Raw genomic sequence first — 12,500 nt, forward strand, 5'->3', positions numbered from 1 at the left:
ATTTCAGCATAAACCAGATTTGGTGTCATATTCCCATTTTCTATCCCTTTCCAGGGTACGAAAAAATTAATTAACATGCGTTTCTACTTTTTATTTTCTCTCAGAGTAGGATTAGGCAAGAAACACGACCTCTTAATCTTAAGCTTGACTTCTGGAAAATAAAAGTGTAGAATGGGATTGTCTCGTCAAATGCCCTGCCTCGCTGTAAGGACCGAACGGTCACTTAAACTAAGCAAAAACTGAAGCCAGAGAATTTCAGGCTTTGCTGAAGGAAGGGGAAACATAGGCCACTCAGAACTCTCGACTCGAAAGTTCATAATCACGGCAACGAGCTGAAATGTGCCCCGTTATGGGCAATTGCCGTCAGTGTACCTCACGCTGTAGGAATTACTTCAGGCATTTTGCAGCGTCCCTTCGTCCCCTAGCTGCAACCCTTTCATTCCTTTTACTGTACCTCCTTTCATGTTCTCTTTCTTCCATCTTACTCTCCACCTTCTCCTAACAATATTTTCAGCACATTGTTTTCAGCGTTGAATGACCTCAAAGGTCCCAGCGCTTGGCCTTTGGCCCAAATTTTATAGCATAGATACAGAATTGGAATGTAAGACTTACAACCCATGGAGCGCTGTCAAGGAACCTTTGGTTTATGTTATAAAGAACAGTATCACTGCTGGTGAGTTGGTTTGACACCACACTGCATCTACAGCTTTGTTGATGAGTAGGATAATTTTCGATTCTCATATGTCAATAATAGCCAATTCTGAACTTTCCTAGGTAAGGAATCATTGCTCCATCACTGATAGACAAACCCTCAATACACCCAAATGCTTTTCTTATTATGGTAGTAGATGGAACATATGAAAAGCTCAATTCAGGTATTCGCCAGCCCCATAATATGATATTTAAGAAAGTCCAACCTGTCTAAGATTTTAAATATGGAATGTTCATATTATCAGTGTAAAGCGATACCTGGTTTCAGAGACGAAGATTAAATCCAAGTTATTGTTTAGTCGTAATTACATTAAACCATAGTACAGATGAATGAAATGGAGGAATACTTATGTCATTAAGCACTTAGGCTCCTTTAAGACCAGGAGACTGAATTGGACTTTGAGGGTTGAAATGACAAGGAAATAGATTGAAAAGGAAAACCAGTGTCAAATGTGGTTCCATTATAATAGCTTATGACAAAGTTAAAGGAGGATAGGGCGCCACTAAGATGAGTAGGATCATAAGTGACAGCAATGGGTTACCCAAAATTCTTGAGAAAAGCGTAGATAAAGTCTCAGATATTTATAATTAACTGGTTCGAGACTGAATTATCCCATTAGAGCAGCAGTTCTTAACCTTTTTATTTCCGAGCCCCCTCTGAGTGTTGGTCCTTCCCTCCACGCCCCCCTTGCATCTATGAGTAAAATTCCCTCCCAGATTTAAAGGAAAATGAAAAATAACGAGAAAGAGAAGGGGTGTTTTTATTATTAAGCCCAACGAGTCTAACTAGAGTAGTAGACTATAGGAAACTAACGTTACAAGGCGATACTTTTACATTTTTTCATAAACCTCTGAATATTAGTTCCTCTTGTTAATAGAATAATTAATATAATTAGAGAATTTGTAATTTTTTGCTATGGCTTGCGCCCCCCACCCTCGAAATTGCTGGCGCCCCCACCCTCGAAATTGCTGGCGCCCTCCAGGTTGATAACCACTGTATTAGAGTTAGGGGAAGTGATGCAATTCCGCTGCTTCCCGATAGAAGAGTTCCTAATATTATGGAAATTTATCTTCAGAATTTGGTTCATAGCTTTTATTGTAACAAATTCCACACCCGGTGAAATGCTAAGGATGTGTAGTCACGAGTTGGAGTGACTCAAGACTAGACTAGAACCACTGACTGTATATAGTATGTGGCACCCTCCGTTCAGCCAAAACATCATCCATGACGGTTATTAGTCTTTATTTTTCTTCAAGACAGTATTTTGAAAATTAGTTATAAGAAGTAAGATTAATGGCTTTGTTTAGGTGCACTTTTACGTATTATCCATACATGCTATTGAAGACGTCTTTGTTTAACTCTGTGCAGAAGGAAAAGCACATTTCATCACTTCCTCCTTTGGTAAGTTGTCTAGTGTGTTTGTGTGTGTGTATGTGTGTACCCGCAAGTGTAGTTTGTGGGCTATGTTCAGAATCAAAAATTCTACAATTCGCTACTTCGTACTTCGTAACGATACATCTTCAGAAACAAGGAAAACAAAGTTTTTATATTTTCTTGTCATGGAGTTTGACACGTTTTACGACTTCCCGTAATGGCGCCATATCTGGCGAAGCATTCTGGATATAAGTTCATAGTTTCTTACGATTTGAGGGAACGAATGTCTTCTCGGGTTTCATGTTCCTCCAGCAACTTGTATTTCACTCGATAAACTCCCTTCTCTGGTTGATATACTCTCCTTACTCTAGTATATACATCTTTGCACGTTATAGCTGTCGTACTGTGATTTTTCATCTTGATGATATCAATTTTATGTGTTCCTAGATTACATTTTTACCATTATGAAAGTTTAAGGTACAGCTCTTTGCTTTTCTTTGAAATTCAGTCCACGTCAAAATTCAGGTCCATGTGGATGCTTCAAACATAAAATACAATTCACATTGCTAATTCAACTGAGTTACCTTTATAAAAAAAAAAAAAGTGTCCCCTTGATGTCGTTGAATTTTGGTTACAGTTACATTTATTATCTGTGACAACTTATCTCTTTGTAATGATATACTAAGTCATTATGTTATTTTTCATGGTATTTTCTTCTCAGTGATTACAGATGGGAACGGTATCTCCTTTGGTAATACACAGCTATTTCTCTCTTTGCTTAAATATTTGCGTCACCCTTCTGGGGATATCGAAAAGAATATCTTGTTACCCACTGATTAATTAAATGTAAACTGTCAAAGGAGTACATAACGCTTGACTGATAAAATATAAAAACAAAAAGCATAAAAAAACACAAACAAAATTTGGACGACCAAATGAAATCGCATAAACAAACAGAAAATATGAAATTTATTTACTCATACACAGGGTCATGTGACCTCACTCTTCATGTATGTTTGCAAAGTGAATTAATATTGACTTTTCATGTTTGCTGTCTGTTCTGCTGCATTTACTCTTTTGGACTTTTTTAGTAATTACTCTTTTTTTATTTTTTTTAGTAATGACTTTTTTACTTTTTTTAGTAACTACTCTTTTCATTTTTTAGTAATTACTCTTTTTGAGGTTTTTAGTAATTACTCTTTTTTATTTTTTTAGTAATGACTTTTTTACTTTTTTATTAATTACTCTTTTTTTCTTTTTTAGTAATTCCTCTTTTTGACTTTTTTAGTAATTACTGTTTTTTACTTTTTTAGTAATTCCTCTTTTTTACTTTTTTAGTAATTACTGTTTTTTACTTTTTTAGTAATTCATCTTTTTTACTTTTTTAGTAATTACTCTTTTTGACTTTTAGTAATTCATCTTTTTTTTTACTTTTTTAATAATTACTCTTTTTGGCTTTTTTAGTAATTCCTCTTTTTGACTTTTTTTAGCAATTACTCTTTATGACTTTTTTAGTAATCACTCTTTTTGACTTTTTTAGTAATTACTCTTTTTGACCTTTTTAGTAATTCCTCTTTTTTACTTTTTAAGCAATTACTCTTTTTGACTTTTTTTATTAATTACCTTTTTTACTTTTTTAGTAATTACTCTTTTTGACTTTTTAGTAATTACTCTTTTTTACTTTTCCAATAATTACTCTTTTTGACTTTTTAGTAATTACTCTTTTTTACTTTTTTAGTAGTTACTCTTTTTTACTTTTTTAATAATTACTCTTTTTTACTTTTTTAGTAGTTACTCTTTTTTACTTTTTTAGTAATTTCTCTTTTTCACTTTTTTAGTAATTACTCTTTTTGACTTTTATAGTAATTACTCTTTTTGTCTTTTTTAGTAATTACTCTTTTTGATTTTTGGGGGAGTTACTCTGTTTTACTTTTTTAGTGGCTACTCTTTTTGACTTTTTTAGTGATTACTTTTTTTTTACCTTTTTAGTAGTTACTCTTTTTTACTTTTTTTAGTGATTACTCTTTTTGAATTTTTTAGTAATTACTTTTTTTTCCTTTTTTAGTAATTACTGTTTTTACTTTTTCAGTAATTACTCTTTTTGACTTTTTTAGTGATTACTCTTTTTGAATTTTTTTAGTAGTTACTCTTTTTGACTTTTTTAGTGATTACTCTTTTGGAATTTTTTTAGTAGTTACTCTTTTTGACTTTTTACACTTTTTGAATTTTTTTTGAATTTTTTTAGTAGTTACTCTTTTTGACTTTTTACACTTTTTGAATTTTTTAGTAATTATTCTTTTTTACTTTTTTTAGTAGTTATGACTTAAATGTTAGGGTCACTTTTATTGTGGAACTGGTAAAACCTGGCATCCTTGCACTCTTAAGCTTCATTATAACGTTAAATTCCTCTCCAACAGATATTTCATTGTGGTCTGTGTAAACCTCTGATATTCTTTTGTTCACCTCCCCTCACAGTTTGTTTATGGGAGAATTTTTCTCTTTTAGTTCTTTTGGCTATTTTCTCTCTCTCTCTCTCTCTCTCTCTATATATATATATATATATATATATATATATATATATATATATATATATATATATATATATATATATATATATATATATATATATATATATATATATATATATGTGTATATATATACTTATTCTGTTTTGTTTTATATCAAACATATGTGTGTGTGAAATTATTCTGTTTTATTTTAGGTCAAAGTTGCATGGCACCAAAAAGATTATCCATTTTTTCTCTATCAATAACTCCTTCTCCTTCAGAATGGTACGGCGCTGAATAACCAAAATAGGTCCCAGTGCTTGGGAATGGAAGTCGCCAGAAAAAAAAAAAAAAAACATTCAACGCAACATTTACCTTATTTAGTTGTTGACTCTAGGATGATCCTGTCATCAGTACCTCGAGTATGTTTTCCAAAAATTTTTGTTTGGTTTTGGGATCATGGACAATAATTTCCTACGGGAAAATATGAATATGTACCCAGTAACAGATTTCTGTTGCTGCGTTACAAGCAATGTATGAAATGCTTAGTGAAGGTACATAAATGAAAAACCTTGATAAGAAGGTTGTAGTCTCAGGAACCAAGAGGAGATGAAATATGGCCAATTATCTCAAAACCGGAAATAAATAAAAATATATGAAGTTATATACACCAGAAGGTGTCTGTGTGGAACTCTTAGATATATTATTACACCGACATGCACACACACCCAGATACAGTACTTCACGAAGCTATGAACATCCTTCATCCGTATTTTCAGAGTGAAATTGTACCGTATTATTATATCTGTTGTCTCTATAGTTACGGCGCATGCGCTGTTATCCATGGTTGCCAGGTGATAACTCTTCCTTACTCCCAGCGTGCGCGAATTGATGGTATCTGGTATCCAGGAAACGTCAGGAATCCTGTCACTGATTGGTATCCTATGACTGTATTTGTAAACCACGTAACACACACTTTCTCTCTCTCTCTCTCTCTCTCTCTCTCTCTCTCTCTCTCTCTCTCTCTCTTTCTGTAGTCAAGTTGGTGTAAAGCTTTTTCTTTCTTTTTTTCCACATTACCAAATTTCATACAAATCAAGATATTATTACTTACGTTTGTGAAAATGTATACCAAGTATCAAGGTAGTTTTTTAACAGGATTTTTATGTATTTTTATTTTAGTTATCATTATGATTATTATTATTATTAGAAAAGTAGCAGTATCGTTTACAGTACTGGCGTTGTCATTGTTGCATTTCTAATGTCAGTTCAAATGGTAGGGATGTGAGTCTACACGGCTAAGAAATCATACGTAATGATAGATAAACGACCTTATTCACACACACATACATAAACTCACACACACACATATATACACATATATATATATATATATATATATATATATATATATATATATATATATATATATATATATATATATATATCCCCTTTTGTAATTCCTTTTTGCAAATACACCCATTAGTCAGACTCTTTTCTCCCTGTTATCCTGTATCTTTCATCTCTCCTTTCCTCCTCCTCCTCCTCCTCCTCCTCCTCCTCCTCCTCCTCCTCCTCCTCCTCCTCCTCCTCCTCCTCCTCCTCCTCCTTCCCATTCGTTTCCTCCTCATTTTCTCCTCCAAAGTGAGTGAATGGAGAGGATAAAAAAGAAAGTGTTCGGAAAGAAGCAAATATAATATTTGTTGGGGAGGGCCTTCCATGCCATAATAAACACACCAGGCTATTAGCTTAGGTGGGCTCTCGAGTCGCCCTAAGAGATTTTTAGGTGGCCCAGCTAAAAGCTTGGTGACTATAAGTAAAGAGAATATTGTCCAATGTGTCTTCTCCAGATGCTTTTTAGGGGGTGAGTCCCACAGAGAGAGAGAGAGAGAGAGAGAGAGAGAGAGAGAGAGAGATGTTGCAGTTTTAAGGAGCCTAAAGAAAGACGTGGGGTTCAAATAGAAAGGTGGTAATGTGGGACCACTAAATACCAGTTAGTGTCTGCTCCAGAAGTGAGCAAGGTTTCACCCTCCATTTTTCTTTGTAGCAATTGATGCTCGTAGGTTATGTGAAAGGTGTTATTTACCTTCTATTTTTTTCCCACCATTTGCTTTTTCCCTTGGAGGGAATACACTGTAGGGGGTGTAGTGCCATCGCTGCACCTCAAACGGTGAACTGTAGACATTACTTAAGGTTCTTTGCAGCGTCCATTCAACCCCTACCTTCAACCCTTTCAAAATCATCCTTTTCCTGTACCTCCGTTCATGTTAACTTCTTCGATCTTACTTTCCACCCTCTCCTTTGTTTCATAGTGCAACTGCGAGGTTTTCTTCCTGCTACACCTTTAAAAACCTTCTGTACTCTCAATTTCCCTTTCAGCGCTGCATGTCCTCATGGGTCGCAGCGCTTGGCCTTTGGCCTAATTTTTATACTTCGGTTCCAGTTGGCAGGAGTGGCTCGAAAAGGTGATAATCACCTTGTTCTCAGCAGATTTGGAGATGAGGTTGCGAGCCCCGTGTCCTACTCTGGTTCTCAGCAGTTCTGGAGATGATTTTGCTAGCCCTATGCCCTACTTCCCCCTGTTTGTTATTCACCATAGTTGTGTAATCACCAGGTTCTTAATCAGTTAGTCGACAAGGGATTTTAATAGAATGTAAATGCTTGGGGATGTCGTATAGCTATAGCTATATATATATATATATATATATATATATATATATATATATATATATATATATATATAAATTTTATCACACACCATGATTTATATCCAGTCATGAAGCTACAAATGTCGTTTAATATCTCTTGGTGGCTCAGTGGTTTGACCGTCGACTGGAGTTGTTGGAAGGTACTGTGTCGAGGGATCGAGACCCGGTGGTACCGATCCATTTATCACTTATAAAATTCCCCTTCGATGATAATTCCCCATCGGGGATGTTCCCAAAGCAGTGTGAATTGGATACTAAACGACATTAGTGACATTCGTGACATCAGGCGGTTTAATTCAGTCAGAAGTTTTAACCAGATTCATTATGATTGGTAGAATATATGTTTAGTGCGTATTTCAGTAATGGTTGATTTTCCTCTACGTATTTTATGGGAGAAAACAGCCGAAATGATTTATAGTACATATTGTTTAAGAGGAGGCATGCAATTTACGTATATATGTAAGTAACATTATTATATAAGGGATTTGAACTTGCATGGTTTTTTAACATGTGCCAAGTGCTAAAACCAAACCGCTAGGAAGTTGAGGGACGACTGTATACATGATATGTATATATATGTGTGTGTGTATATTATATACATATATACTGTGTATACATGTACATATATACATATATATATATATATATATATATATATATATATATATATATATATATATATATATATATATATTGGTATTTATTTCAGCTCTTAATGCGTTAAAATTCCTGAAGGTGAAGGTTCAAATCCCTTACATAATATGATTCCCTTCATGCCAACTTATCTTACGCACATATTCCTGTTATACAATACCTATCATATATCATTTCTAGAATTTTTACACTGTAATGCTGTTACTAAAACATTGTAAATGTTATGTTAGTCAAGTACACTTGTTTTGACAGTATTGTCATGGTTACTGATTATGTAATAACGAAAAAGTCTGTACAGATCAGTACAAATTCAGTACTGTACTGTAATATAATTTCAGTGTTGTAAGGAACTATGCAATAACCAAACACACACATATATGTATATATATGCATATATATATATATATATATATATATATATATATATATATATATATATATATATATATATATATATATATATATATATATGTATATATAATATATATAAATATATGTGTGTATGTATATATACATGTGTAAATGTATGTGTGTATGTATGCATATATGTGTGTTTCTTTGTATGCATGCGCCCTTATCTGCTTTCACTGTGCAAGCACGACCTCTTAGAAACGCGTCCAAACTCAATAAAGATATACGAGGCAACGCTGAATTTTGGAATCAAGGATCCACATAAAGAGGGAATCTTGGAATGGGGTTGATAGCGGGTAATAAAATAATGGGCCTCCCATCTGACAGAAGACGGGAATCCGCAGTATAAAATCTGACGACGGGTAATTTGGCCCTGATGATGGCTGAAGAAATGCCCGGACCTCCTCTTCCGCTCTCTCTCTCTCTCTCTCTCTCTCTCTCTCTCTCTCTCTCTCTCTCTCTCTCTCTCTCTCCACTCGGAAGAGAAAGATGCATTTTCATTTTTCCTTCCCTGTTCCTCTCTCTCTCTCTCTCTCTCTCTCTCTCTCTCTCTCTCTCTCTCTCTCTCTCTCTCACTCTCCACTCCCGAAGAGAAAGATGCATTTTCATTTTCTTCTTCCTTACTGTTTTCTCTCTCTCTCTCTCTCTCTCTCTCTCTCTCTCTCTCTCTCTCTCTCTCTCTCTCTCTCTCCACTCGGAAGAGGAAAGATGCATTTTCATTTCTCTTCCTTCCTTACTGTCGCCTACTCTCTCTCTCTCTCTCTCTCTCTCTCTCTCTCTCTCTCTCTCTCTCTCTCTCTCTCTCTCTCTCCACTCGGAAGTTCCGAGTAAAGGTGCATCTTCGTTTTTCTTCCTGCCTTACTGTCTCCTGCATCTCTCTCTCTCTCTCTCTCTCTCTCTCTCTCTCTCTCTCTCTCTCTCTCTCTCTCTCTCTCCACTCTGAAGAGAAGAGGTGCATTTTCATTTTTCTTCCTTCCTTACTGTCGGGCTGCATCTCTCTCTCTCTCTCTCTCCACTAGGAAGAGGAAAGGTGCATATTCATTTTTCTTCCTTCTTACTTGCCTCTCTCTCTCTCTCTCTCTCTCTCTCTCTCTCTCTCTCTCTCTCTCTCTCTCTCCATTTGGAAGAGGAAAGATGCATTTTCCTTTCCCTTCCTTCTCTCTCTCTCTCTCTCTCTCTCTCTCTCTCTCTCTCTCTCTCTCTCTCTCTCTCTCTCTCTCTCTCGGGAAAGCGATATGTTCATTTTCGTTTTCGCTGAAGATAGAAAAGCACCTCAAATTGAAAACTGTCTGAGAGACTAGGAATTTTTAATCCTTAATTAAAATAGATTAAAATTATATTTTAAACATGGCTTTCCTTTACGGAGGTAGTTTGGGGGGTTGGGAGGGGGGAGGTTAGGACTCAACTGGTAGGTGTAATCGGGGGAAGTTTCATTTTGAAGTGATATTACGGACGTTGTCACTCACGGGAAACTAGGGAAGGTTTGTTTTAAAAAACAGGGATATTTAAAATTAGAATGTAAGTTGTTATGTACATTTCCACTGAAATTGGGAAATGTTTTTAAATGTGTTGAGATTGGGAAGTTTTTTCAAATGTTTTGAAATTAGGAAATGTTTTCAAATGTTTTGAAACTGTGAGATGTTTTCAAATGTTTTGAAATTGGGAAATGTTTTCAAATGTTTTGAAATTGGGAAATGTTTTCAAATGTTTTGAAATTGGGAGATGTTTTCATCCTAAGGCGGAAACTATGGAAATTTTGGTTCGAAATGCAACATACGTAACTTGATATTTTAGTTGCAACTGGGTAAGAATGTCTTTCAGGCAAAAGTGGTAGAAAATAAAAAAAAATATACTGTTAAATGGAAAAATAAAGTCCACAGTAGTATGTGTTTAGTATATTGCTATATATAGGAAGCTTTCGCCAACTTGATCAGTTGTCCTCTTCAGCCTGAATAAACATGGAAATAATAATACATTTAGGACAACATCAGGCTGAAGAGGCCAACTGATCAAGTTGGCGAAAGCTTCCTGTATATAGCAATATATTACATACATACTACTGCGGACTTTATTTTTCCATGTAATAACACGACAAAGTGATGATATCAAATAAATATACTGCTGTATGAAACTTGATAGTTTCGCGTAAAGAAACGATAGAGACATTCAGTGGAAACTTAAAATGAACCAAGTTGAAAGTTAGCCTGTCAAGTGAATTTTGTCAAGATTATTTGGATAAATTGGCCGCATGAAGAAGATAACAAGGAAAGTTTGAGCACAGCAAAGGAAGAATAATATGACGAGTTTGTGTATTTTCAGTGTGACCGTTGAGAATATTTTTTGTTATAAAAACTGCATTATTTGTGCATAATTTTTGTTTGGTAATGAGTTCTTTGTGTGTTAATACAATCATAATTTCCAATTTTTCATATTTGTATTGAGAATGAAAGAGATTTCTGTTTAATTATAATCTTTTACTAGGACAAATTAAATCATTGGTTCCACGTTTCTTCCAGAAGTTTATGATATATATATATATATATATATATATATATATATATATATATATATATATATATATATGTGTATGTGTGTATGTATGTATATATGTGTGTGTGTGTTTGTATATATATATATATATATATATATATATATATATATATATATATATATATATATATATATATATATATATATATATATATATATATATATATATAATATTAGTGTGTGCGTGCGTACTTGCTCACATCACATCCCCTCCTCTCTCTCTCTCTCTCTCTCTCTCTCTCTCTCTCTCTCTCTCTCTCTCTCTCAATCATGAGACATTACAAACCGGGACAGAGACATAGATGCATACCTAATAACCCAGCCGGAGGCAAAAAGGAGAATAATGATCAGAATTCGAGATCATAAAAAAAGCAGCCCACGTCAAGTAAGATCTGCTAATCTGGATTTATGATATGACCCTAGATTACATTTTCTCTTTTTTCTCTCTCTCTCTCTCTTTTCGAAGAGGAAATGACTGGCCATAACTATAAATCTTTCAGCCGATTATTTTGTGATGGGAATGACAATTAGCATTGGCCAGTTAAGACGAAGATGAAGCTGAAGAAACAAAGGGAGAAATATTCTCCTTACAGGACGAGAATATGGTCAGTGTATTTTACATTATCCCTCTCCCGCCCCCCCCCTCTCTCTCTCTCTCTCTCTCTCTCTCTCTCTCTCTCTCTCTCTCTCTCTGAGAGGGAAGAAGATAATCGCTGTATTTCTCTCTCTCTCTCTCTCTCTCTTCTCTCTCTCTCTCTCTCTCTCTCTCTCTCTCTCTCTCTCTCTCTCTCTCTTTCAGGGTAGAAGACAGTCACTGTTCTACACCTCTCTCTCTCTCTCTCTCTCTCTCTCTCTCTCTCTCTCTCTCTCTCTCTCTCTCTCTCATCTTCGTGCAGAATGTGTTGTACAGTATTTTCTCTGAGAATGGAAGAGTTATTTCATGTTATATTCTAATATCAGTAACAAGACCGTTATTATTGTCAGTAAAAATTTCAGCTGCATCATTTCATTTGTCATATTGCTGAGTGGACGTAAAATTGCCGCAATGGCCTGAAAGACCAACTTCATCGCTACCTGAAAAACTCGACTTATTTTCAGCAGGACAATACCTCCTGTTTCGACAGGTTCAATAGACAGATGATTATCACCGTTTCTCGTAAATGAAGGCGGATTTTGAACCGCTATGATTATTGTGTGTTAATGGTTTATAGTATACTAAAGCAGTGTCTTATACAGCACTCTTATATTTTCGGCTATCTTGTTCGTGGAACAAATGTTTGTAAGTCATTACTCTGCAATTTTCAAAACTGTGTAAACACGTGTAGGTGTTCTTATGTTATGCTTTACAGATTCATCCTCTCAGATACTGAGAAGAACGCTCCCTTTCCTTACTGATTTTTCAGTTAGGAAATTCGTCAGTTTACGGCTGGCTTTTAAGCATAGGGAATTTTGGCTTGATTTATGGCAATTCTGTTCTAAAACCAAGCACTAGGGCGCTTCCAGCCAATCGTTGCTTAAATGTGAAAAAAGGGAGTTGGATTGCTAGACTGAAGGAAGGAGGCGGGAACGGAGGTAGAGTGAAAA

General features: G+C 35.0%; 1 protein-coding gene across 1 annotated transcript in view; it reads left to right on the forward strand.

Annotated features, from left to right (window-relative positions):
- LOC136829566 (uncharacterized) overlaps positions 1-12,500 on the forward strand; it is a 27,136-nt gene that overhangs the window by 3,943 nt on the left and 10,693 nt on the right. The window contains exons 2-3 of the mRNA XM_067088413.1: positions 6,080-6,237; positions 7,037-7,196. Coding sequence (XP_066944514.1) covers positions 6,080-6,237; positions 7,037-7,196 — 318 coding nt within the window. The remainder of the gene's footprint in view (positions 1-6,079; positions 6,238-7,036; positions 7,197-12,500) is intronic.

The sequence above is a fragment of the Macrobrachium rosenbergii genome, chromosome 44 (genome assembly GCF_040412425.1).
Source record: "Macrobrachium rosenbergii isolate ZJJX-2024 chromosome 44, ASM4041242v1, whole genome shotgun sequence".
NCBI classification, from domain to species: Eukaryota; Metazoa; Arthropoda; class Malacostraca; order Decapoda; family Palaemonidae; genus Macrobrachium; species Macrobrachium rosenbergii.